This window comes from Agelaius phoeniceus, chromosome 3, assembly GCF_051311805.1.
Source record: "Agelaius phoeniceus isolate bAgePho1 chromosome 3, bAgePho1.hap1, whole genome shotgun sequence".
In the NCBI taxonomy this organism is placed as follows: domain Eukaryota; kingdom Metazoa; phylum Chordata; class Aves; order Passeriformes; family Icteridae; genus Agelaius; species Agelaius phoeniceus.
In genome coordinates, this window is record NC_135267.1 from 64,795,093 (window position 1) to 64,822,984 (window position 27,892).

The 27,892-nt window shown below is 42.0% G+C and overlaps 1 protein-coding gene across 1 annotated transcript; it reads left to right on the forward strand.

Annotated features, from left to right (window-relative positions):
- Nucleotides 1-27,859, forward strand: TXLNB (taxilin beta). The gene is made up of 9 exons (XM_054630063.2): nt 1-403; nt 2,315-2,406; nt 6,455-6,625; nt 12,179-12,373; nt 13,929-14,048; nt 19,037-19,111; nt 24,276-24,368; nt 25,493-25,588; nt 26,691-27,859. The coding sequence occupies exons 1-9, from the start codon at nt 1-3 to the stop codon at nt 27,498-27,500; spliced, it is 2,055 nt and encodes a 684-aa protein (XP_054486038.2). The 3' UTR covers nt 27,501-27,859.
- Nucleotides 27,860-27,892: the final 33 nt, after the last annotated feature.

Genomic DNA, 27,892 nt, shown 5'->3' on the forward strand with positions numbered 1-27,892 from the left:
ATGGAGAATGACCAGTCTTCCACCTCACCTGGGCAGGACGTGCAGGGGCAGAGTGGGGACGAACCTGCCCCTGGCCTGCCATCCCCTGCTCCAGTGCCCATGGAGCAGCCAAGCAGCTGGCCCGAAGCAGCCGTGTGCGACATCTCAGAGGAGCTGAGCCGGCAGCTGGAGGACATCATTAACACCTACGGGTCTGCCACGAGCCTGATGGAGAAGGAAAGCACTGCTACAGGAACAGACAGGCCTGAGAAGGGAGAGCCAGGCAGCTTGGAGGATGCAGAGTACGAAGATGGAAATGAAGAGAGTGAGAAAGAGAAGCTGGCTCCTGGGGATGCCTCCAAAGCAAAGGAGCCCAGTGGCAACAAGGAGCAGAAGCTGGAGAAAAAAATCCTGAAGGGCCTAGGTAAATACTTACATACTCACACAGCCCTTCTGCAAACACAAGTGAGAACTCCCTGGTCCTTGCTCTTTACCATGTTAAGTTGTGGTATGGATGATAGGGACCTCCAGCTACCACTGAAAATTACAGTGACCATTACAACTTTTCTATAACTGATAATAATGTTTGGCACTATCCAACATGTAGGCTATATCAGATATTAGTTCTTTACAAAAAAAAGTACCACACAACACTGATGTACTACTGGACCACCCACATTGGTTAGCCAGAGCTGTCAGTTCAATGACACACTGGACAAAGTCACTTAGATGAAGGAAAACCTAGCCTCTCATCTGTACCTTGGTGAATGTTTTCTTCTCCTGTCTGCTCAGATATGACTGTTCACTGGTCACACCAGTAATAATGGTGCTACTGTGTAGCATGGGGACCTGCAGAATAAATTTACTGTGATGCCCAGGTTATTTTTCATTTAGTAACCCCCTGGACTAATCATATAATATATATGAAATAAGCCAATACATTTGTTCTCTAACACCTCAGCCCTGGCAGGGCTGTCAGCTGAGCTAGAAGAAGTCTTAGCAAGTTTTTGAATACATGTACTTTCTGCTGGGCAGCCACTAGAGAGCAATGTAGTTACATTCTAATCTAATATAGATGTAAATTATTTCCCTGCCTACATTTAACTCCAGCTAATCTTCAAGCCTCTCCTTTGCATCAGAACCCAAACCCAAATGCAGACAAAGCCTGTAAATTAATCACCACAGACATTCTTACAGACAAGGGACTAAGCATAGGACATGGCATGGATTTTTTTCCTCAAAAATTCTTTGAATATCCAGAAGAAAATTCCTCAGTTTCTACTGCCTTGGCTTTGGTGCTGTTACTGGTACTTCATCAAGCTCAGTGAAAACCCTACCAACACACAGTTCTCCATCTGCCCTTGTGACAGTTCACACCAGGATTTGTTTTTAGCTCCACTTATTTATGCTGATGCTGTTGAGAGAATTTAGTGTGAAATAAGGATTTTCTCCAGAGATAGTACTCCTAGTCTGCACTAGAACTGAAAACCTAGAAAATGTCCAGCCCAAAGCAGATTTTGTGTAACAGTCTCAGGAAGGAGGAGCATTTGGAAAAGCATGTCCAAGCCCCTGGGACCACAGGCAACCTTATCTCCAGGGATGTCAGGGGCACTTTGTATCTTATGAACAAGCAGTGTTCAAGCTCATACCTGGGGCTGAAATGAAAACCAAGAGGTATCAGAGGAGAAGCAATACCTGAATGGCTGTGCAGTGATTTGGCTTTGCACACCCAGGGAGTTATTAGACTCCCTCTGGAATACAAACTTTATCCACCAAGTCAGGGAACTGATTTACACGAGCATCACGTAGCCCAGACCTGGCTGGCAGCACCTACCACCCTCTGATCGTTTACTTCCACACCATAGTCTCTATATCTGACTTAATATTCTTCATGTCTTGTGTGGGTCTATCAGCAAAGGAGCTGAATACACCAGACTTGGTCCACTTTCACTTACAAAGAGAGCTGTTCCTAAACCTTTGGGGTCCAGGCCCTTTCTGTCCTATTTCAGTCAAATGTGCCATGTGTCTGATCTAATCATCTTGCAAAGACATTGAATGGAAATCAGATTACACAGGACAAAAGCTCACAGACAATGCTTTTGTTAGAAAAAAGCCCATTACTGAGGTGTGAAATGGAGGAAATTCCTAGCATGTTTGTTCTCACGGGGCAAAGAAAAACTCAGAAATTTACAGTAAAAATTGTTCCTTTCCTTCCAAAATGCCTCATTTCACCCTGTGTTTTTACAGGCCCAACCAATTTCAAATAGCCAATCTCATAACAGTACATCAGCTACAAACTATCTAGCATCAAATCTCTGCTTCCTCTTTTTCTAAGGAAAAGAAGCCACCCTACTGATGCAAAGTTTGAATAAGCTGAATACTCCAGAAGAGAAGCTGGACCTGTTGTTTAAGAAGTATGCTGAGCTGGTGAGTACAATGTTGGCTCTTTTCTGTACAAACTGCCTACACGAGAAGGTATAAAAAATACATGACATGCAGCATGGTCAAACCTCACATACCAGTAGTGTCTGTTCTGATAAGTGAATCCAATACAGTTGTCATGGTCAGATAATTATGGGTAGAAAAGAGAAAAAAAGTAAAAAGTGAGGAAAACAAGATTTGGGCCAGAAAGTTGATCAGGCACAATATTTGTACTTAAAGGCAAATCTACCAAACTGACCCACACCCTAGACTGGTGTCTAGGCTCCTGCCTTCACCTCCTGCAAGGAGTTTTGCATGTTTCTGTTGCAGGTATTGCTTTAAATTATGCATTGGTGATTTCATCAAAATGAAAATAATACAGGATTTAGTATAAAGCTTCCTGTATTAGGAAGCAGATAATAGACAACTGAGACCAGTTGTAAGAGAATCCACAGCACAATGAAATAGAGAGTCAAAGCCCCTGCCATCATAATGTTACTCTTGTAACAATGCCACCTACCTGACTGTTCTTTCCACACTTAAGATGGGTTATTTTCAGATGAAGGGATATTTTCCTTTGTAGTCAAAGGACTGTATGATGATAAGCTGTGGAAATCTTACAAATGACAAGGCAGCAGCATTTTATGCTTTGTGGAGTGCTGAAAAATGTGTGAAGCAGAACATTGACTTTTTAATTGGTTTTATGCACAGATGTGTCCATGTCTCATCATAATGTGAAGTGAAATTTAGCGTTCGATTTTTCATGTAAAATCCTCTGATTTCATAAATTGGGTTCAGGCTGTTCACAGTATATCTCATGCTTAAAGGGACTTCATGCTCACGGATTAACTGAAATAGGTCTTCTTCCTCTACAAAGTACTTTCCACTGCATTCAAATGACATTGCAGCACTGCATAAAACAGGGGCTGGATTGCCAGTAGCCCATGCAGGAGAAAGGTGCTAAAACAAAAGTACTGAACACTTGTTTCTGACATACTGTGCAATGTTACTGAAATAAATCATTCCTTAAATACAACAAAAACCTTGTTGGAGACAGGCTTACCCTGCTCACTTGAAGTGGCTGAGGGGCATGTGGTGATTAATGGCTTGTCAGCAGTTGGCTGTAGCTGTGACCACTCTCCCTGCTCCCTCTCGTCCATCCCCATCACACACTGGGGATCATGTCTTGCTTTTGCTGAGCTGTTTTCCAGCCAGATCAGCTCCCTGGTCTGGTGAGCCATGTGGTGACACAAACACTTGTTGCAGCACAGCTCAGGGGAAGGTGTAGCCATGTGATAGATGGAGCTGGGTGCTTGGCAGTGCTTCCCCTGCTTCAAGTAGCATTGGGGCTGGCTGTAGCTGAAGAGGCCACCCAACAATGTTATGTCCCTGCTAGCCCATGCCCTGGCACAGTCTGTACAACTGTGGGTACACTACACAGGCTGGAGCATGGGCTGCTGAAGGTAGAAGCCACACCAGGGGGGAATGGGGAAGTGAGACAGGCATTTGGGCACAAGCTCTGCCACGCTTGTACTCACCAACAGAGAACATCTCATTCCCTAAATCTGGTGTGTCGGGTTATAAAAGCAGACTGTGGTTTACGACAGCTTTAGCTTACAAGCAGCTGTCACAGAATTGTTTATAACTGGATTATTTTCAGAGGTCCTGCAAGTCTTACAAGTGCTGGGTGCAAGGACAATATGCTAAAAAATAAATACAAGCTCTGACATTGTCTACAATGGGATCAAGATAAACTTTTCTTTCCTAAATTGACTGTTTCTCTAGGACAGCTTTCAAAAGTCAAAATTGCTTCTATTTTCAGTTAATTTTAGCTTCTACTTCATTAATTATTCATTAAAAATTATCATTGGAGACCATTTTGGCATTCCTATTTACCAGCGAATTGCCTTTTTCATTGAAAAACACCATGTCTTAGATATTACTGAGAACTTGGAGATATAAGCCTCTAGTGCAAGTAATATTAATGGGTGGGAAAAAGGCAAAAAAATATGTGGAAGACTTCTCATATCAAGATTAATACCAACTTTATTCTGAGCCCGCTATCTCAAGTGCATTTTGAGTGAATCATGAAATTTGGATAAATCATTAACCACTGAGCACAGGCTATGCATGTAAAATGCGAAGCAAAAAGAACACTTTTTATGTTTTTCAGCAGAAAGTGGATGTAGTCATTGCAAAAGTCCCATGCCTTCTCAGTGATTTCTCATGGGCAGCTCCTCACAGCACTGACTCCTTCTCAGCACAACCAACAAACTCCAACTCCCTTCTCACCTAGCTAACACACTCTTTTGTAGCACTCATCTCCTTATTGGACACAGCTGTGGCCTATTAAGGGCAGGCCTGTTCCTAATTTCCTAATCTTTGGTGATTAGTACAGCTGCAACTCCTCAGGTGTGAGACTACCTTCTGCACTATCTTTATTTTCTTACATTCTATCCCTCCACAAGGGGAAGGGGACAAAAACAAACTTATGAAGGAAAAAGATCTCAGCCTTAATTAGAGAAAATAAATTTCTTTTCCTACAATACTAGAAAAATTATTTCAGCTAGTGCAGCTTCACTAGATGCAAAAGCCCGTATTGTGATCTACAGGAGCAAAAGTAGACAATACACGTGTTAAAAGTTGGACATTAACTGTAAATATACTCCAAGCTGGTGAGAGCATTGTTTTGTGGTATACTTAGCTGTGATTTGATTAATAATACGTAGAGCTCTCTACTGTAAACATAAATTACTGAACATCTACAGAAAACAGATAAAAGTGTAAAATATGATGCTGTTGACTGTCTTGTTTGAGCTGCACATCATTCCCCAGTGCTCACAGACTTTCCCAGTCATACTGGGGTTAATTAGTACAAGTGGTAGTATATTATTAGATAATGTAGTCCTAGCAGCAACTGTTTTTATTAAGGTTCATATGTTTAAGCTCATGTTCTACTGTTTTTCAATCAGAAAATATCTGGATTTCAGAAATACCTTGCAATGTATGCACATCTGTGATACAGTGGGGAGGGTTATTGTGTGTTGGAACAGGAGATGAGATGAAATCATGAAAAGCTTCAGAGGTGAAAGACTTCTTTGACCTCACTGTTAGGGTGTTAATTTACAGTACAGGAATTTTTTCCCAAACATCCAGTGATGGACACGCATCAAAAGAAATAACCAGACTGTGCAGGCGTTACTATTAGCAATTATGTTGCTGGTCCTCTTTGCCCCCTCCAAATCCACCCTGCTCCCTACCAGCCTTCCAGGGAAGGCAGGAGTCATGTACCCACAGAACAGAAGGCTCCCAAGGGAAGAGCAGGGACTGTCCCTGTTTCCTCCAGGAATTATACAAAGAGCCCAAAAGAGGTTTGATGCACCATGACCCAACCCCAGTGATGACAGGACCTTCAGAAACACAACTGACAGACACTCTCACATGGTCCTGTGACCAGAGGAGCCTGGCAAGAGGAGGTGCCACATGTCATTTTGGGAAACTCTTCTCTGAAGAGAATTCTCCTCCATCAGCAACAAAGCCCCCACATGAATAGCATTCTGGTCTTCAGCTCTTCTTTTGTTGTTTTGTCCAGCAGGTTCCTGGATATTTAGGAAACTGCTTCTTTTTCAGGAAACTGAAAAATAAAATAGAATTAGCAACCACTGTATCACCTCATGATCTGGAGAAATCTCACCACATAAAGCACTACTGACTGCTCTAGTTCCAAACGTTGAAACAAAAATAAAAACCTCACAGATGTCCTTCAAAGAAATTCAAACCAAAGAAGAAAGAGCTAAAATGGTGTGACAAGAATGTTAAAAATTATGTTCACCTACCCACAGTACAGCACACTTGGGACTGTTGCAGCAAGCATGCTTGGGAATCTCCAGGTTCTTCTCTCCTATCATATTAGTACTGGTAAATACAAAAGATTTCCTAAGAGGTTAAGAAAGTGTGAAGACTTTCCCCAGACCAAAAGAGCTAATTTTCTTTTCCATCCCGCTTTGTTTCATTTTAATCAATGTTTCCCTCTTTTAATCCCCGTTTCACCCAGCTTGAAGAACATCGTGCTGAGCAGAAAAAGCTGAAGTATCTACAGAAGAGACAGGCCCAGATCACCAAGGAGAAGGACCAGCTGCAGAGTGAGCACAGCCGAGCCATCCTCGCCCGCAGCAAGCTCGAGAGCCTGTGCCGGGAGCTCCAGAGGCACAACAAGAACCTCAAGGTGAGTGGGAGCCTTAGCACAGTACCCAGCAGTGAGGGGAAAGGTGATGCTGACACCTTGCCCTCTAGTACCAAATCAAAGGCACTTTTGCATCTACACATGCAATAATAATAATTATATATACACTCTGATCTTGAGGTCCATTTACACCAAGACCCCTTTGTTTCTCATTTGGAAATACCCCAGCACTTTTGGACAATGGGTTTGGCCACATTGGCTCTAAGCTCTCCTTACATTATTAGGGAGCTCAGTGCAGAGAAGAGCAGTGGGACTAACAGACCATGTCCCTCAGAGTGCAGATGCAAATGCATGTGCATGGAGAGAACCACAGGAACAGCAGCTTTGCTCCAGTGGACTCACGGGAGGCTGGTGGGTGTTTTCATGTAATTCAAGCACTTGGACTTTCTCAAGTGATTTGTGAGGATCAGTCATTCAGGACATTTGTCTAAAGACACAAAATGTCAAGAAAGGAAGAATGCCAACATTATTTGTGGAAGTTGTTTGGATTATGAGAATCAGTTAAAAGAGAAAATTTTCAGGAGTGTCAAAATTCTGGGATCCATACACCGTGTCTACCAATTGCTTGATGCATCACACCATTTAAATGTGAAATTTATAATATGATTATGCTCCTTGAAAAAAAAGTACATTCAAGAAGAATATTTCTGTTGTGATCATCCTTTTTTTTCTGAGTGCATGTTAGTGATAGTGTTGGTATTAGTGTACAAAAGGCCTCTGCTTTGATCTATTCAAGGCCTTTCTTTATGGGGATATAGTTTTGTACAGAATTACACATAGGAGTTGTCAGCAGCAAGAATTCCACCTGATATAACCGCTATTACAGGTAATGCATTTTCATTCATTTCCACTGGCTCAGGAGTTGGCCTTCAGGGTCTTGCTCTGACTTTCATTGTGTGCTGGTAAGAATACTGCTGGGAGAGGGAATAGTCACTCATACACTCAAACCAGTGTGTGCCCTAGTAGAAGGATAAAAGCAGTTTAATACGTAGGAAAGCTAGAAGCAAATCTTTCTGTGTTCAGTTATAGTCACGCAGAACTGCTAGTGAAAATTAAATTTGTGCCTGTCATTTGTATTAGACCTGAGCCATTCCTCAATATTGATCCACAGTGATTTGCCAGGCCACCTGTGGGTAAAATCTTTCAAAAGAAATACGAGCCAGTTTTAAAGTGAATTAAGGATACAGTGTACAGTGCTTTGCATAGCCTTAACTGATGTTCCTAAGCAAATCATATCAGTGGAACTAATCAGTGAAGACTGGGGCATTTAAAAAAACTAATTCTATTTGGAAAATATATTTGGAGCAAATTTTGTTGAATTCCTCATACAGTTTCACAGCTACTTTATGCTTATTAATCTTCTTACTAGAAAGCATGATTTTTCCATTCTCTTTGTATACAAATACTTCCTTGCACATTTCATCTTTACAATTAGGAAAGTCTCTTTTCAACATTTTTTTACCTGTTGGACTGCTTTACTTTGTGACTAGGTTCTCTAAATAAACCTATACATTTCAGGCTTAGTTCTTATTTTTATTGTGTATCTTTGCCAGGTGAGCCAGGGAATATGCCTGAGGTGATCTGGTATTAGGAAGAAGTGTTTGTATTTTCATCACTTCTTTCTAAGAATTTTGAGACCTTTTAAGAAACCCAGAATACTATCTTTCCTCAGGTTCCCATACTGTGTAGAAAAAAACCCCAAAATTAAATCAGACAGTAAGACAAAGTACACTTGCAGAATGCATGAGAAGTAAAGTAATAAACAAAAACATTCGTTATCTTTATCCAGTTTTGTCTCTCTAAGAATTTTAGCATAGTTCTTGGAATATTTGCCGTTATGCTTTAGCTCCTAGATATCTGTGAATGTCCAGAAACTAATGTTCTATTTATTTAAATGAGTGCAATTTTCTTTCACTCATGACTGTACTGAGAGGGCTCAAAACCAGAAAATCCATCAAATGGAATTTTTAAAATCTTATGCTTAAATATTTGTATTTTGGTTTTGGCAGGACAGAGATTCATAATTTTTTAGTGCTTGGGATTAGCAGTTTGATTATGTTTCAAAACGTGGAAAATAGAAGCTAGGATGTCATTTCAATAGCAAAGGAGAAAGCTGGCCTGCCCAGATCAGAAACCCCCTCTGACTTACCATGTGGTACATTATATGCACATCATGTCATGTAAATGTCATCTTCACTCATCTGGTGTGTGGAATTCCCATTAACTGCACATCCGTGCAGCCAAGTGGTGATGAATATGTATTCAATGCAGAGCTGCATTGAAAATCCACAGGGCAGATCAGAGAAGAAAAATTTCTGGTTAGTATTGGATACCAGCCTCAAATTCTCACTTACATGTAGTCCAGCTACTCTGATTATTTCCTTGCAGTTACACAGATGTTTAATTCTCCCTCCAAGAAAAGCAGAATAAAGGTTTGTGAAATAGCAGAATGTGTTCCCACTGCAATAAAGAGCTGCTCTGCTAAGAGCAACAGCAACTCATTTCTCTGCATGGAGTTCATGTTCTGCCAATTATCTGACAGTTTGGTAGCTACTTAGCATCTTGTAGTGACATGAACATCTCAGGTCCCTCGTCCTCCCTGCCATCAGGCATTAAGCAATGACTTTCATACAAATGTCACAAAAGTCAACAGCTTTAGCTATGGGCTCAGCTCCAAACTGGCTCAGACCGTGGTGCCTGGGAATGAAGAGCACAGTTCATTGAAAAAAGGATTCCTCACTCATATCATCTTGGCTGATATGGCTTCAGCAGACCAATAGTCTTCTGGAACTGCCCCAGAGAGGCATGAGAACAACTCCAGTATCAATCACACTCTTCTGTTCACAAATGATCTCACATTCTTGTGCTAAATCCCAAACTGCAAAATATCCTGTCTTAATTTTAACAAGGTTTTACATTCTTACATTCTTGGCAGCAAAACATGAGAGCAAAAGCAGTATTGCACTAGGACAAGAACATATGTTTGAAAGGGTAAACAGGGAGTGCAAAGGTTCAGAAAGGGCAGAGAAAAGAGAACAAGAGTTTATGACTGGTCTCTGCTCAGTGCTGTAGCCACACTGCTGTCCTTCTGCTCAGCCAGTTCCCTTTAATCTGTGACTGGGATCTCAAGGATTTAACAAAAGAGGGCCCCTGAGGAGCTCCCCAGGACACATACCAGCCCCCATTGCCCAGGAAATATCCTTCTCAAGTATATTTTTCTCCAAAGCAGAACAGATACAGAGAAATCCTGCATCCTGCAAATAAATGCTTGCTGGCTCAGTGTCTTTAACCATGAATCTTTGTATTGTCTCTGTGCTCTGTGTTGTATCATTTTTCTACCTCAGAAGAGCTGGAAATAAGATCTTCTGAGTAACATATATGCAGAGGGTTGGGTTTTTTACATTTGCATGATTGGTAGTCTCAGGATGTCTCGTTTCACCTTGTTACAGAACTGTTTGGTGTGACATATGCACAATCCACCTTTTTTTGGTTTATATTCATACGGACTTAATACTCTGCAGAGCTTTAAATCACAGTAGTGACATGTTATAAGGCTACCTGCATTAGAACAATAAAATGTTTCTGAGGAAGGATGTTTTGAAGCCACAGTGAGACAACTTCAGACATGCAAGTTCAGTTTCTCACTCTGACTTCTTGAAGTGAAGCACATGCACTCTTCTGCCTGCTCAGGGCTGCACCTATGTAGTGGAGAACTAAGAGACATGAGGAGTTTTTTAAACGGTGTATCAGAGATAAAATAGAATTCTAACTTAATCGACACTACCTAGGAATTCAAGTCAAATTTGGAAAAAGTTTCAAATAAAAATAAAAAGGATGACATTGTTCGTAAACATGTGCTTTCAAAAGAAAATTAAATGTTTCCTTTTGGGAATGCTAAATCAATAGATCTACAGCATCTTCTGAGCAGCATTTTTAACTCTACTTTGGAAGGTCATTTTCTGCTAAAAGGATTTAAACAAAAAATACCTACAAAAAGCTCTATTGCTGTTTGTAAATGCAAAATGTTTCAAAATCATTCTCACCAACAGAGAAAAAAAAATTGGAGAGCTTCTCTTTCATCTTGATGCAAATTTTTTGTATGTCCAATTTCCAAGCCAGGTACTGAACCAGGACCCAACCCCCAAGTCATTTGCCCAGTTCCACATGAAATTTTTCCTTCCTATTAGGAGAGAGAGTCCTTCTGGGTTCACACTTTGTATTGCTCTTTATGAATACACACACAGGTTCTTGTGTGAACTGCAGAGCACAGCAGGGCTCCGTGCACCAGGGTATTATTAATTTCTATGCACCAGGGTATTATTAATGGCTCCATTGCCTTCCTCCTATCATCCAAGGTGTTGGCATCCCTATTGCTCCCTGGACAGCAAAAGGACAAACATGCCCTACCTTGAACAGCAGCTGTCCTAGATCAGGCTCGTGTTGTGCATGCTAAGCAGAAATTGGGTCATTTGGTATTCACCTTACTTTATGAGCAGGGCCCAAATCAACGCCTGCTATGTCACATTCATGATACAAATTTTACCTTATTAGAGTCAGCTAAAGCTTTATTCAAATATATTTATAGAAAATATCCATATGCAGTGTTACCAGAGATTTTTATGCAAATTGCTATGATAGTTGAAACCTTATTAGAGTATGCCATTTGCATTCTGTGGAGTGAGTTTTTAGCGTGGTCCTGGCCTGATTTGTAACTGCAGCAGATATGGTCTAGCAATTCTATATCAGGATTACCTTCCCCAGAAGGGCAGACTGCCCTGGAAGAAAATGAGGAAGGAATAAAAGTAGTCTGTATTACTGGATCCAAAGCAATTAATCCAGATTCTTTCTGCATTGTCTTTTATATAAACAAATCTAAAACAGAAGTTCAATAATAGGGAAAAAAATTAAATCTGACTGTCTTAATTCTGTAGGAAACAACTTAAAAGCTTTCCTTGAATTCACTAGCTAGTAAATTAGTGCAAATGTTTATGTCAGTTAAAAAATTAGAGAAGGAAAATTGAGGAATTGGAAAGGAGTCTTCAGCAAGTGATGGATTTCTCTTAAAAATTTAAATCCCAAAGGCCATGAATTTGATATGAAGATGCCTTGTTAAAATGAGGCATTGTAAAAGGTGATTTTTTAATTCAGTCAAAGAGAATTTTGATAAAAGAGCTTTCAACTGTTTCCACTAAACATCTATTTCCAAAGAAAGAGGTGTGATGCAGTATCATGAATCAAGACATGCATGTATGTCCTCTCCTTCAGGCTTGCTTTGACCTGAAGCTCTGCTCTACATCCATCTTTATAAATGCAAATTCTTAGTTCCCTAATTTTTTCAAGGCCACTGTGTAATTGGCTCTGTAAATTTAGAATCTTGCCTAATGCTGGAGCAGATGAAAGCAAGAAAATCTCCAAAGAGGAATGCAAACACGTATAATCCTTCAAAGGGAAGCCTTATGCTACTCTGAAACAGTGTTTTTCTGGAGCTGCTTATTATGCCTCTCACTTACTGTGTTCTCTCCCATTTTACAACAGGAGGAAACAATCCAGCGGGCACGGGAGGAAGATGAGAAGAGGAAAGAAATAACTAATCACTTCCAGGGCACACTGAGTGAAATCCAGGCTCAGATCGAGCAGCAGAGTGAGAGGAACATGAAGCTCTGCCAGGAGAACACGGAGCTGGCAGAGAAGCTGAAGAGCATCATTGACCAGTACGAGCTGCGGGAAGAGGTGAGCAGTGCCCTGGCTGCTGGCTGGGACGGCAGCACATTGTCTGGCTGTCCCAGGGCATCAGGAGGCACTGCCAGCAGCCTGGCCATCATTCAGCTGTCTCACAGGGTGGGTGCTTTGCCCTCTGAGCCACGCCGTGCCTGCAGCCAGGTCTCTGTGGTATGGAACTGCGTGGGACAGCGCCCTGCCCGTGGCAGCCACGGCAGCCTTGCTGCTGGGGGAGAGGGGCTGAGGCACCCAAGCAGCCAGCGGTGCCAGCTGTCTGCTGAGCTCCCCCAAATCCCTGGGGACCTCCCCCAGCATCCCTTTCCTCCTTCCCACTAAGCTCCCTTTGGATACATCCCAGCTCCCTTTCGATACATCCCAGCTCCCTTTCCTTTACGTAGCCTGTTCTGCAGGTGACAACAAATATATTCTGTTACCTCCAGAAGCAGGTTGGAGAAGGGCTCTGATGTAAACTATTTGACCCTTTCCCAAAAGCAGAAAATTAGGATGACAGATAAAGGAGACCCTTTGAATTTAAATAGATTGGGTTTTTTTTAATTTTCACACCAGAAAAAAATCCTCCAGTAAAACCCCAAACTACCTTTTTTTTTTATTTTATGACAAACATCAACAAATATCACAATGGGTCTTTTTATAGTTTCTAAATACATTTACTGTGAGCCTCAGTGCAATCAGACAACATTATCATACTGAATAAAACATAAGTTATCCATCTTTACAATCTGGAATGACTGATACAATACCTGCTTTTCCAAATCTGTTGAATCATGTATGAATTCCTATACTGAATGAAGGAAAGGTACACTCCTCTCTTGTGGTGTCTATGAGAAGAAAATGTAAACCAGAGGGACACACACAGAATAATTGCTCCTATGAATTTTATCTAAGTGAATTAAGACTGAAGTAGGCTATCAGCAACATTTATCTCCTGAAAGTCACCATGGAGTCAGACATTTTACAGGCTAGAGGAGGCCTCTGGTTTGTTTGGTCTTATCTCCAGATCCCCACTCGTGTCCTGTCACCCAGGCCCTCCATTGTGCAGGTGTGTTCAGACCAAAGGGGATATGCTGGGCTTGTATTTACACAGAGGATGTCATGAGCTGTGCACATGACATGTGCTCCCAAGTACTGCAGGTGCAATGTGTCTACACCACCATCCACACTGTGGCTTAGATCCACTGGCCATTTAACAGCTACAAAAAAGGTGTGTGCCCAGCATATTTATTATTGATGAGCAATTATTTGATCTTCAGTCATACTAGAGTGTACTGATGACTGCATATGTAGACCTTAAAACTGGCAAATATGCTAAGGCTTTTTTTTTTTCCCTTACAATAAATCAAAATTGATTACACTAGTTTCCCTTCCCATGCTAATTCTGGCACATTTTATTCTTATCAGAGCTATAACTTTTTAGTAATTGCAATAGAGTGTCTTCTTGTTTTGCAATGATTTTAAGTGTTCCAGTAAATAGCTGTAGATGTACAAGCATGAAGGTCTGTGTAGATAATTAAACCTGCACATTCAGCAGATTTATTTTTTTTTACAGCACCTTGACAAAATATTTAAGCACAGAGAACTTCAACAGAAACTGGTGGATGCCAAGTTGGAACAGTCTCAGGAAATGATGAAGGAAGCCGAGGAGCGACACCAGAAAGAGAAGGAATATGTATGTACCTATCCTTCTAATTTGTCTGTCTTTTATCTAGCTTTAGGCCAAAACAAGCCCTGCATGCTATTTCACGAATATATTCAGGTCCAATCTTGGGTACAGTAGCAGAGAAGTTTTTATAGCTACCATCAGTACTCAATGCAAAGGAACAGCCTCTGAAAGGCTGCTTTCATTTTCATTTACAGATTTGGAGGCACACTGCAGAGCAGTGGGTTAGAGCCCAGACTGTTTCCCCTAACTCACTGTCACTGTGTAGTTGGTGTGTGGTGATGTTGGGTCAGGTGATGCCATTGGTTTTCAGTTGTCTCTGGTACTTGATACTCCATCTCCCCACACAACATGAATGCACACAGCTAAACCACCAGAGAGGAGACCAAGAATGTGGGATTGAAGTGAAATGGCTGAATGCTGCTATCCCCCCAGGTTCCAGGCTCCCCAGGCATCCTGCCACGGATCCACTTTTGCCTTTTGCCTTAGACGAATCCACAGGAGCCACTTGCTCTTACAAAGCCTCCCCTTCACTGTTTCCCTCCTTATACTGGTTTGCCAGTGCCTCTGTCAGGCAGGCAGGGTCTGGATCCATTTAGCAGCTTTGTTTGCTCTTCCTCCCTTTCTGGAGGCAAGGACATCTCTAGCAGGGGGACAGGGAAAAGTAGGAGGCATGTCCTCTGCAGGCACAGCTGGGATGGAAGGAGGACATTCCTCCATCTGTAGTCTGACACATTTTGTGGCTCAATCAGACTAAAATTAATTTTCTCAGACTGCCTGGCATTTTCACAGCAATCCTCACATCTACAAAGGATCGGAGTTCAACACAGGCACGTGGTCCCTCTTCTCAGTGGAGGCAGCAGCTCTCAGAGGGAGTGACAGGCTCTCATTAGCTGCAAGAAAGCTTTAGTTTTCACCAGTCCTCCAGCTAACTCAGGAGCAGCATGACACACTTCTATAAAGAGAGGACATTTATCCCTTCCCCATATCTGGAAACAGATATATTAGCACAAGCATGACTCTAACTGGTATCTTAAAATACTCAAATTAGGTGAAAATACGGGGCTCTAAGACTTGTTAGAGCACAAGGGAAACACAGCATACACCTCTTACCAAAAAGAGCCCATAAGAGCATTTATCCTCTTTCTCTGCACTTATCTTGCAGCTGGAACACCCACTCCTGCTCAGCTTTACTCCCTGCTAAAGAGTGAGGGTGAAAATGAGCTGGGGCTTTGTGCAAATCTGCATATCACTGCATGACAATCTGTAGTCCAGCTGACTTATTCTCCTTCACTCTGAAACCTACATAAAGCCAAACCCCACAATTTCATTCATGACCGTTGATTCTTGGCAGATTTAAACTCCAAAAATCTCCAGATGTCCAAGAAATCACTTACAATGGCAAAGCAAATATGGGCTTACTTTACTGATGTCACTGGGAGTTCTGCTAATGAGTACCAGATTTCAGATACTGAGGGCAAAAAAAAAAACCCTCAGAACAGAAGATATAGAAGACCAGGCATTGGCTCTGTGAAAAACTGGCACATACGGCCTTGTGTCAATACAGACTTTCATGCTGCATCTCTCAGAACATGAATTTTGGGGCTGCTTGTCATCTGTGACTGTCCCTGTTTTAGCCAAAACTTCTTTGTATGTATTATCTAGAACTGGTATGCAGAGATTTGGTATTTTCATTTTTTTTAAAGCACTGAAAGTCATCACTGTCTACAACTGGGAGTGGAAGATTTTCTTTTGGGCTTTGCTGTGTGTAAGAAATAACAGGTTTGAAAACAAGCTACAAAACCTTTATGCAGTGGGTGTATAATGGTATGCACAGTGTACAAAGAATATTTTTCCCATTGTCCAAAAGAATGCTGAAAAATCCTGTCCTTGAGGTAGGCTGGTGATGTGGGTCTAACATCACCCATCACCTCCAAGCAAGGTAGATTTAGCTGCAGAAATGAAGGCCAAAAGCCATGCAATGAGTCAAGGCATAATTAGGCATGTCATGATTCATCACGGGCAGCCCAGCACCAGAGAGCTGGCCTACACTTGGCTCCCACCTCCATCCTATTGATGTTCTCCTAGTCCCACCCACCCAGCCATTGTGCTAGTGTCTGTGGGAGTAATGTATATACATGTATGTGTGAAATCAAGGTGCTTTTGATGGAGTTCTCTCACTTAGCTGTAACTCTCTCCAGCTCAGTAATGTGCAAAGTTAGAACAGCTTTCAGAATCTTTCTCTCCATAGAATTTTCTCATCCCTGTGCATGACCTTTGCTGCAGGATTTTGCAATCGTTCTTAAATTAAAATTATTGTATGCTTTTATCTATTTGATTACTTTTTGAAGGCTCACTTTGATGCCTTCCCATGCACTTCTTCCATGTGGGAATCTTTGCCCCTGTGCAAAACTTCTTTACCTCAGACAATGAGAAGTGTTCCCTCTTGCAGAGCGTGAGCACCTCAGAAGGAGATCATCTCATTGCTTGCACAGTTCACTCTACACATGCCTCAAAGGATGCAATTCCCTGTTGAAGCAGCAGTGGTTCCTAACGTGTGGTTTCCACAAAGGGACAGCTTGACCTAAGGATGCTATTTTATCACCATCCCACAACTGGTCAGCACTACATAATTGGAATTTACAGAGTCTGACAGCAAAAAGAGAAGTTTAATTTTCACTAAGCCAGCCCCTGTGACTGTCTGGGCCTCCAGCAGCTATCATAGCTCTAATAATAGAGTGTAGCATCACCACCCTTCACTAAAGTGCTGCTCTGTAAACACCACATGCAATATTTATTCGTTTCTTGATACTTCAGCCTCCTTGTTACCACTTCATACTCTATTAATAAATGTATCAGTTCTGATTCATTTTCTCCCAGCTTGGTGTTTGCAGATGACCTCAGGCTGCATAAGAACATGTGCTAATTTGAGCAAGCCTCTCTGTGGCTTGCTTCCATTACAGAAGACTTTATTAACTCTCGGATTTTTGTTGACTGCAGAAGTTATGTGGGTCAATAAGAAAGAGGGATTTCATTAAGAGGCAAAAGATGCAACTTTTCTTTGCCTTCTCTGTCCATCTGTTGTGCTGTGGCCGAACACATGGTGCAGGAGTTGGGACCTTTTCATTATTCCAGTCACATTGGGTATGGAGGTAACCCCAGCTGAGATTGAAGCAATTCAGATAAAGTCCAGTCCTAAGAAGTAATGACTGGGCTAGGGACTGGGTAGCTCTGAAGGTTTTTGAAGCACATTTCATTAAATCATTCAAACCCTATAAATTCTAAAAGACACTCTAAAAAATTAGATATCAAAGAAAGGTGAAATTTAAAAGTCCAGATTTCATCCAGACTTTTAAAAAATTTGTTTCATTTTTTTGTACGTGAAAAGCATAACCTCTTCTGAGAAAATAAATGAACAAGCTGATGCTCATATAACCATGCCAACTCTTTTTACTGGCCATGGCATATCCTATTTGAAATTTTAATCAACAAGACCTGAATTAAAGAACTTGATTTATCTCCATGGAATCAAATTAAATTATCAAAATAAATATTGAGGCAGATATAAAATAAGTACAACACATAATTTCTTCATAATTGACCTGTAAAACATTCTTGTCTAGGAAACTTTAGATGTTAAAAATTCAGTGGGTCCAAATTAAAGGGCTGAATTGATGAAAGAAATATTTTTCTAGAGCCAATATACATATGTTTATTTATGCAGCAAATCTAATTCAGATAGTCTCTGTGCCACAAACAGCTGGAGACCGTCAGCATTTTAGGGTTCATCCTCAGCTCTTTTACCAGGTGGTATTTGCATAGTTTACATGTGTTATTTCCAATAAAATGGTTAGAATAAAGTTTTTACTCATTTTCAGCATGTGCTTCTACTTGCCTTTCACTTCCAGTATAAAATCCCCAGACGTACACAGTCCTTTTAATTATCAATATATTTTCAGAGCCCAGCTGTGCTATTTTAAATACAATTTAGAGTACAATTTAAGTTCCATTTAGTCCAACAGAGCAAAATCCTGTGGTAAAATAACTTCTTTATGTCTCATTTCTCAAGCTATCATTAGCATTCATTTTCTAAAATATATTTGGCCTGACTAATAAAACACTTTATAAATGTTTGGTAGACAACAGGGACATTTCTTTAACACCCTGGTAAATGTTTCCTGCTTTTAGATTAAACCAATTGCTAAAATATTACTGTGTACTTTGGAAGTGCTGACTCAGAACTGTAGCCAGGAAAGGTCTCTGCAAACCTCATTCCTACAGTTTGTTCAGCTTTAACCAATCCTCCACTTGTTTTATCTGCAGCCTGCAGATCAGAATGTGATTTTGCCAAACACCTTGGAGTAGGGAAGCACACCTTCCCAGGAAAAGCCAGGGAAGAAATTGCAGTTAAGCTTCTCCTGGGCTGCCTACTTAACCTGAGACATTTATCACCCTGAGCTGGAATTCTCCACTTGCCACTGCAAACAGAGCCCAAAGATAACAGACAGCAGTAAATGTATAACATTTTCTATGCACTGGCTTTCTGAAAACTCCCAGATTTTTTGATGCAGGTCTGACTGTGGCCATCCCCACATGCTAACTCATGGTCGGTAATGCGAAAGGAAGCTTGCCATTCACTGGAGAGCAGGAATTTGGCTGGAGCTGTGCTGAAATGAATGTGCCAGAAAGTATCATAACCATTCTCTAGAAGTCTGGTGAAGATGTGGTTAAATGCCACGGTTTTTATAGCCCACTGTACTGCACACTTAATTCCAAGTAGGTTTTGAACTCCTATTCAAATATGCCCATGGAATGCAAATAGCCTGTCCCATGTCTCAGGATAACACCAAATAGTCTGCCTTACCTAACTGCTCTAACTATATTCACCTGAAAGTTAGGCCACTCCTTATCACAGTAACATGAGTAGCTGGAGCATGAGGATTTCCAACTGATAATCTAGGGACCTAACAATTTTTTCTCTGTTGCCCAAAACACAGCTCCTGAACCAAGCTGCAGAATGGAAGCTCCAGGCCAAAATGTTAAAGGAGCAAGAGACTGTCCTGCAGGCACAGGTGACGTAGGAGAGGTGATTGCATGGTGTGCCTTTGTTTGCCAGTTTTTAACCCATGAGGCACATCCCAGGTAAAGTATCCAAACTACTTTCTGTGTATTCCTTCTAGCCTCATTCTACATCCCATAGACTATTGCAAAGGAAGCAGGTTCTTTTCGAGCCAACTGTAAGGTAATGCCCATACTGCAAATCATACTCTGACATGTGGATTGTGTAGTCTAAAGAAGAGAAGAGAAGAGGCTCTTTTTGCAAATTTTTGGTATAAAAGAGGTTTATAAAGATGGAGAGAGATTTTTTGCCAGGGCATGTGATAGGACAAAAGGTAACAGAGGAGAGACTTCTACTTCTACTCCTCTACTACATATGAGGAATAAATGCTTTGCTGTGGGATGGTGAGACACTGGAAAAGGTTGCCCAGAGAAGTTGTGGATGCCCTGTGCCTGGTAGTGTTCAAGACTGGCTGGATGAGGTTTGAAGTAACCTGGTCAGTGGGAAGTGTCCCTGCCTAAGGCAGAAGGATTGGACTACCTGATCTTTAAACATTCCTTCTGACTCTAATCATTCTAAAGTGCTGATTTATGAGTATTTACAGTGCTCAACCACAGAACAATGTGCGTGCCTTGATTATTCACCATAACTACCCTTCAGGTAGGTTTCTTATACAGCAAAGCACTGGAGTACATACATATCAGGAAACAAGTTTACCAAACTGGAGTTGCTGTGCCCATATGCTTTTCTGAATTGGGGTGCAAAGGCAGCATTTTCATTACCTTTAACAGGAATTCTGTCTACTAAGGGCTTATAGAGAGGGGTCTCTAGGATTTCAGTGCTTAACTGTAATTTGAAACTTTCAATAAAATAAAATTACTTGCCAAAATTACACCAGGAGTCAAGCTGGAGTGAAAGGCGGTAAAACCAAGCCATAGGCAGAATATACTACACTTTGGGAGCAGTGCAATAATCACCTTGAATATTCGAGTGAGACCTTGAATCAATGAGAACACTAGATGACATCAAAAAGAGTATCAGTAATTTTTTCTAGATTTAAGAAACAATTATGTAGATTCTTTGACATGTCTGTGAGAAAGGTTCCCCCCAAGCAGAACCTTGAGGGGGATGGTGTCAGTCTGTCAGCCCCTCTTGCAGCTGCCAATCTCCTCACCCATCAGGAAGTGCCTCCAGCTCTTGCTCACAGTTAATCATACAGGCAAGTTGTCCCAGCTTTTTCCTTGCAGATGGTCTAATTGCTGCCTCTTGAGCCACCAAGAAATTTCAGTGTAGAACTGATAACCTGGACACCTGCTAAGAGGAGTTTAGTTTTTTGTGTATTTTTTCAGAGGCTGAGATAAGCCAGTGGCACACTGAAGAACATCATATAAACTGCTGCTGACAATAGTTTGACAGGTTCTACAATGAAACCTCCAAGACCTCCAACTGAGTCTGTCCTGACTGCAAACCTGCTCCCAATTTTCTCAGAGTGGTTTTAATTAAACTCTTATGATCAACCAGAAGAAAAAAATTATGCAGGCAGACCTTCGTAGCCAGCTTAATAAAGCTGGAGTTATTGATAAAAAAATAGAACATTTGAAAGAGAAAAGGTGTTTCTAGAAAACACCAGTCAAGTCTGTAAAAGCACAGAGAATACATGTGCTCCTCCCAGGCTTGTACAGACAAAAATTTGATTTGCTTCCTGAAATGAAATATGCAGTTAAGTGTGTTGCTCAAGTGTGAGAGCTCTGTCACTTACATACCAGCCTTCATTTGGAATTACCAGGAATAATAACATTATTAATATTATTTTTTTAAATTTTTATTATTTCCAGTATGGTAGCACCAAAGGATCTCCCTCATGGACCAGATGCTATAATGCAAGGTGTTGTGCAAGTGCAGAACAGAAAGAGCATAAAGAGCTCCTTGATGCAAACAACACAAAGCAATAAATAGATATTATGCCCCATCCCTGGAGGTGTTCCAGGACAGGTTGGATGGTCCTGTTTAAGCAACCTGGTCTAGTGGAAGGTGTCCCTGCTGGTCTTTGGGGTCCCTTCTAACACAAGTCTTTCTATGATTCTATGATTAACAGAGGAACGGCTGCATGGAAATTTATGAGAAGATGTTGGGTCAGTGAGATAGGGAGAAGCCATAATATTGCCTTCACCGTGAGATATCACTCCATATCAGAGGAGGTGATGAACACCCACTTCTTCCTTGAGCTGGAAGGAACTGGGCACATCATATTCATGCCAGCCAGTCTCTGGATGGCCAATGTGACAGCGACAGCCAAATCCAGTACTCCAAATGGTGACAGGGATCTGGCATCAGCTGAGGAGGCACACCTAAACTGTGGTGGTGCTTCCCAGGATGCTGCATGCTCTCCCCAGGCATGATGCTTAGGCAGACTATTTTAGCTTCATGCATTGAAACCAAATAAAAAGATAGAAGCTGGCCAAGACCTTTAATATTTGGTAGCCAGCACAGGGCAACCACTAAACCATGGCAACCAAGAAGAATATAACAAGGCCAAAGAGGTGGCCCCATGGTAGCACCCTCTCAGCATGGCAGTGCTGAGGAGCCCCCACTTCCCAGAGCCTTGCACTCACAGCAGTGCTGCCTCTGTCCTCCCCATACAGTCCTGCTGGATACAGCAAGGCGATCCTCGTCTCCCTGATCTTGGAGCACCAGTGCACGCTCCCAGTGAGTGACATCTCTCACAGCCTGTTTCCAGCCACTGTGAAAACATTCATTTATTATTCAGTTTAAATTGCAGAAGCTATTCTTAGTACTGTGGTGCTCCTCAGGGACCCAGCTGAGGTCACAGCTTGCCCTGTTCAAATGGGAAATGTTTTTGACCTAATTAAACAATATGCAAAAATTGGAAGGGAAAGCAGAGACAGAATTGAGGTGAGCTTTCTTAAAACAGATCAGGGCTAGGAGCCTCAATTCTCTGATTCCCACCTCTGCTCCATCACCTGGGAAGCTCAGGCATTTCTCCTTAGAGCTGTGACATCTCTTCCAAATGTCAACATTCCACTACTACACCAGGTAGCAGTGTCCCACCTAGGCTATGGAACTTGGGCTGCTAAAACAAATCCCTCTGAGTTTTTGTTTGTGCCTAGGTCACAGCTCTGGCTATAGCCTTGTATAAACACAAACATGCAAGCTTCATGTCAGCTAGCTCTGATACTGGCACCATGGAGTGCTCTGCATGGGTTAACCTCCTGTGTCTTCTCCCAGCTCCCTGGGGAAGGGCTGCAGCCTGTGCCCTCCTCTCAGCCTCCAAGGCCCTTCCAGCCCAGGTTATACCTGCCTGGAACCCTGCATTTGTGGCTGTGGCAAGGGGCACCATAACAACTAGCTTGAACAAGTATGATACATAACATAACTGTACTTGATTTCAAAATCAGAATGAAACCCACCCCACTATTAGCAACGTTTTCTAAATCTTCTTTCCCTCAGTGACTTCACAGTAGTATCAGGGGTGAGCTGGCTACACCACCTCTACACTAAAGAAAATTTCCTAGGTAATCCTTTTTCCAGCTCTCTGCTGGTGTGGAGAAAGAAGGCAACCAGCTTCCACCCACATACTGGAATACTGCAGGCTGCTCTTGACCCTCCCAGAGCTCTGCAGCCACCCTGCCTCAGCCACCACATGTGACACCATGTGACACTTTTCCTAAGAGCTGCCAGGCTGGACAGATGAAATGTCTGATGACCTAAATATTTCTAGGGATGTTCTGGCACCAGAAGGAATGGAACAAACTGGAGCTGGTCTTCTTTTCCAAAGGGAAAAAAAACCAGTAAACAAACAAATAAATAAACAAACAAAAACCAACAAAAAAAAGACAACAACAAAAACCAAACTGTGCAGGAAAGCTGAAAACGAGAAAATCTTACAGAAAAACTAACCTCAGATCTTTAGAACATTTGTTCCCCCAAAACCATCAGATGATTTTAGATATGAAAAAAATTATAATAATGAAAAAATGCAGCAACAGATAAACTTTCACATGGCTGCCATGTATAAACTGACAGCAAAATATGGAGTCCTGGTAGTCTGAAATGCTGGCACATTGCAACAGAACTTTATTCTGCTGTGCTTCTCAGAGTGAAGTGAAACTGGTAAAAGAGGCTGGCCAGGGATGTTTGCTCTGTCTTCACTGGCCTTGCCTACAGCTGCAGTCCAAAACAGAGCTGACAAGGTCTCAGCTTGCTCAAGTTGTGGTGCAGGGATGCATCCTGAAGGAATCCAGTGCAGATTCACAGCAGTGTGAAAGTGAAGGGTGAGCTTTGTTTACATGCCAGGTAACATAGAAAGTGAGCAGTGACACTCCTCTTCAACAGGGAGTGTGCATGGAAGCACAGCAAGCACTGCCTGTGCAGCTCCTGGCCACAGCCTGAGCCACCAGGTGGAAAGATGGAAGAAGGGAAACCATGACTGCAGCGTGGTGTGGGAATGCCTCTCCCCCAGCTCACTTGGACATCAAAAGCATCCTAGCCAGGGTAGCACCCAGGTCCCAGCCTGGCTGGAAGAGTGCTCAGAGAAATCCACAAGGCAGGTAAACAGCCAGGCAGCCATGCAGTATTGACCTCCTCTGCCAGGGCTGAAACCCCCAGGTTAAAGCTGGGGTTTGGTGACATCTGCATGGTGAAGCAAGGCTTGGAGCTCAGGCACAGCTCTGCTCACGCTGGCTCTCACCTTGATTTAATCACACTGAATGGTCTTGCACAGCATCAGTGGTTGGACCAGCTCAGGTTAGTCCTTGCCCATGGAGATGGGCCAGGGATCAAAGCAAGGGGAATGTTTTCACAAGTCTTGATATCTACAGAATTATTTTTCTTCTGGACACCCTGTATAGGGATACCACAGCTGCAACATTCAGGAGAGGAGGGCATCCATAACTCCCAGGTCTTTTAAAAATCACTTGCCTGGCTCTTTCTGTTCTTACTCATCTTTCTGCAATGGAGGAATCATAATAGTTTGCAACCATAAAAAGTTGCAAAGAGTTTCTGTTCCCTGATGTTTGTACTTTCATGGTCTCCAAACAGAAACTAATTTCCATGCCCAAACATAATATTTATTTTTATTATCTTCTACCAAAGTAGAAGTTCACCATCCTGGATGTTCTGAAATTAGTGAGGTTCTTTTTTTCTCTCTGTTAATACAGATCACTCTCTACTCTGAAAGATTTGAAGAATTTCAGAAAACATTGGCCAAAAGCAATGAAGTGTTTGCCACATTCAAACAGGAGATGGAAAAAGTGAGTAGGAGCTCATGCCTGAACTCTGTAATTGATACTTTCCTTTTAGATTTTGATATTTCTCACTCTAATAATTCTACCTGAGATAGGACCATCTCTGCATATTTTTGAAGAATAATTTCATCAACATTCAAATAAGATTTAGGACACACTCAGCCACGACTGACTGACAGCAGGTTAGATTTCAGCTTTGCAAGCTGAACAGCAGAAAGGAGAGTAGAAAGCTCTCCATTTCAGGTAAAGCTGAAAATGCCTGGAAGAATAAATATTTTACTTAAAATATAATGTGGTGGTTGGGTACAGATCCCTGAGACATACCAGAGGGGCAGTCTGGAGCCACATTTATCAGACCATATTCCCAGGAGTGCCCAGAACCTTCTGGGCGACTGACACTGGTACAGAGAGTTTGACATAGGCTACACATCTTTTACTGGAGTGTGTAGGCAGAGCTGAAGCCCACCAACCCCTTTACACCATGTGGAAGCTGTCCAAGAGACTTTCCTTGCAGCTGGGGTTCTTATTTCCTGTAATGAATGGGAGTTAAAAACCAAACACATCTACATATTGTACATATTTGTAATAAACAATGTTCTGCTCTGCCACCAAGGCTCAAAATCCTCATGCCCTGATCCAGGCAGCACCTAATAATTCTTCACAGAGAGTTCTGCCTGCAGAAAAACAACAGGAAAAATGGTGCTATTTAGCTAGAGGTGTTTTCTGGAGGTAGTATAGAGGGGTGAGTAGTCCAGCAGGAATTTCCCTGGCCTTGAGGGCTCAGAGGAGCCCATCTTTAACTTCCCAGCAGTCTAACATTGTAGTCTGGTAAAGAGACAAACAGAATCCAGCAAATTCTTTGCCTTTTGTTTTTGTGGGTTTGTATGCTAGAAGTTGGCTATAATCAACTGGTGCTACTGTTGGGACTACAGACTAGAGGCTGAAAGTGATATAGCAGCTACTTCAAATGAAATCCATCCCCTAACATGAATTATTACTTAGCACAGACACTACAGCTGCCGGTAGCAGAGCTCTGAGCAGGGCCAAAGACTTGAATAAAGGGGCTGCCCTAATTTCATCTTTAGCATGGAATTTCTGTTGTGATGCAGCTTTTCTTCCTAATTCTACAGATGACAAAGAAAATGAAGAAGTTAGAAAAGGATACTGCTACATGGAAATCCAGGTTTGAGAACTGTAACAGAGCATTACTGGACATGATTGAAGAGGTGAGCATTCTTTCCCATCTCAAGATGCATCCTTTTCCCCACATAAAACTTTAACTAGGAGATGAGATAATCCCACAAATCAGTGAAAAAATTCTTCTTATATCTAAGGGTCTTTCTTTCAAGTTACCATGATAATTGGATTTCTTTAGAGAAAAAGACAATCCCAACTGGTAGTGCTTTTAGATTGTGCAGGAATCCACTACATCCATGAGAAACTGAATTATGTAACTCTGAATTTTAAGTGCTCTAAAAATGGGTGATTCTCAATGCTCTCCCATACAAGCAAATTGGCATTAGTTCACTTCATGCTACTTTCTGCATAAGAGCATCCACTCAGGGAATTAATGTGTTCTAGCTAATGAACTTTAAAATCATGCCTTTCATTAACTTCCTGTGTAGTCAGACTCTAAGAGTCAAAAGCAAGTACTGTGTCTCACCATACTTTAAAATGTGCTGTCCCAGGGGCATTGCAAAGGAAGTTCATAAGCACACTGGAACTCATTCAAAGAAGATAAGAGGCTGCCTGAAGTTTCACCCCAAACATAAGCTGAACTGGGACCAGATCTTTCTGGTTAGCTTTGTAGTTCTGTGCTATTGCTATTTCTATTTTTATGGATTTCTGTATCTCTTGTTTGTTTCCTCACTGGGTGTAGAAAATGTTCCAATTCAGGATGCTCTTACAGAGCCCAGAAGCAAGATAAACCAAAAAAAAAAAAAAAAAAAAAAAGGTAGCTCATTTGCTTCCAAATTCACACCCACACCAACCAAAAGTCTAAGCAGGCTTTTGGTTGCTTGTCTGCATGGACATCCACTATGCTTTTCCATCTCTCCAGATCATCAGCAAGTACTCCTGCAAATATATTTGAGTGAAATTGATCTGAATATGTATCCAGAACATTAATACATTGTAGTTACAGGGATGAATTTCCTCTTAAATTTTTGGTCCAAAACACCATAGTTATTGAAGAGCAGTTGGTGAAAGCCAGCCACCTGGCATCATCCTCTGAAGACTGCTCAAATCATTTCCTAATTGCCAGTTCCACTAATGAATTGCATGCACCCAAACTGAGCCTGTACCTTTGCCTGATGTCTTTGACTACAGAAAGCCATGAGGTCCAAGGAATATGAGTGCTTTGTGCTGAAAATCCAGAGACTGGAGAACCTCTGTCGTGCTCTGCAGGAAGAGAGAAATGAACTGTACAAAAAAATAAAGCAAGCACAGTTCCCAGAAGAGGTGAATGGAAATGGCATCTTAGAAGAAGAAGAAGAAGATGATGAAGAAGATGATACTAAAACAACCCCTTCCCCCTCTGAGCAGGAGAGCATGGAGCTGCATGAGAGTGACAAGAGGATGCTGAAGCAGCTGGCTGAAGCTTTCAGGGTGTCCCACAGGGCAGAGGAGTCCCTCCCAAGCAACAGCAGCAATCCAGAGACCTGTGACACTCAAACATGTAATGCCATCCTGGTGCCAGAACCTCCTGCTCCTCTCACTCCACATTCAGAGGCTGGGAAAACCTGTGAGCAGCCCAGCACGAGCACACCAACACCCACTGAACACACACCAGCACCCACTGAAAGTATGACAGCCCCCACTGAGAACGGGTCAAAGCCCACCAAAAGCACACCCTCACTTCCAGACAGGGTGCCAACACCCACAGAAAGTGTGCTAATGCCTCCTGTGAGTGTGCTTGTACCCACTGGGGATATGCCAATTCCCACTGAAAGCATGCCAGCAACCCCCGAAAACGTGCCAACCCCCACACAAAACACACCCATCTCCCCTGGGAATGTGCCAGTACCCATTCAGGGGCCACCAAAAGCTGCAGAATGTGTGGATGGCCCAGCAGATAGATCTGTCCAGGGTCAGTCTGGGAAGCAAACAGGGGACACAGACATGGAAGCAGTGGATTGAAGACACCATGTGTCCAGGCTTGTCTTCTGCAAACCAGAGCTCTGCTTTGTCCTCTAAATGGATACTTTTTTTTTTTTTTAAGAAACAAAATTTGGTTCCTAAAACACACTCATGTATTTGTATGCAAATGTAATGCACTTCTCTTTGCTACCACTATCCAGTAATAATGGGTCTGCAAATTTTGCAGTCCTTCATCTGCTTGAAGTATAATACTTTCTTAATGACATGGAAATACAATGAAATCACAGGATCTCTTTTTCCCAGGCATGATGAGTCATCTCATTCAGGAAAATAATTTTAGTGTTGCACTTCCATGTTTCAAAAACCAATCAATTTTCATGCATGTATTTAAAGACTCATAATTAATTCTATCTATTTATTTTGACATTGCA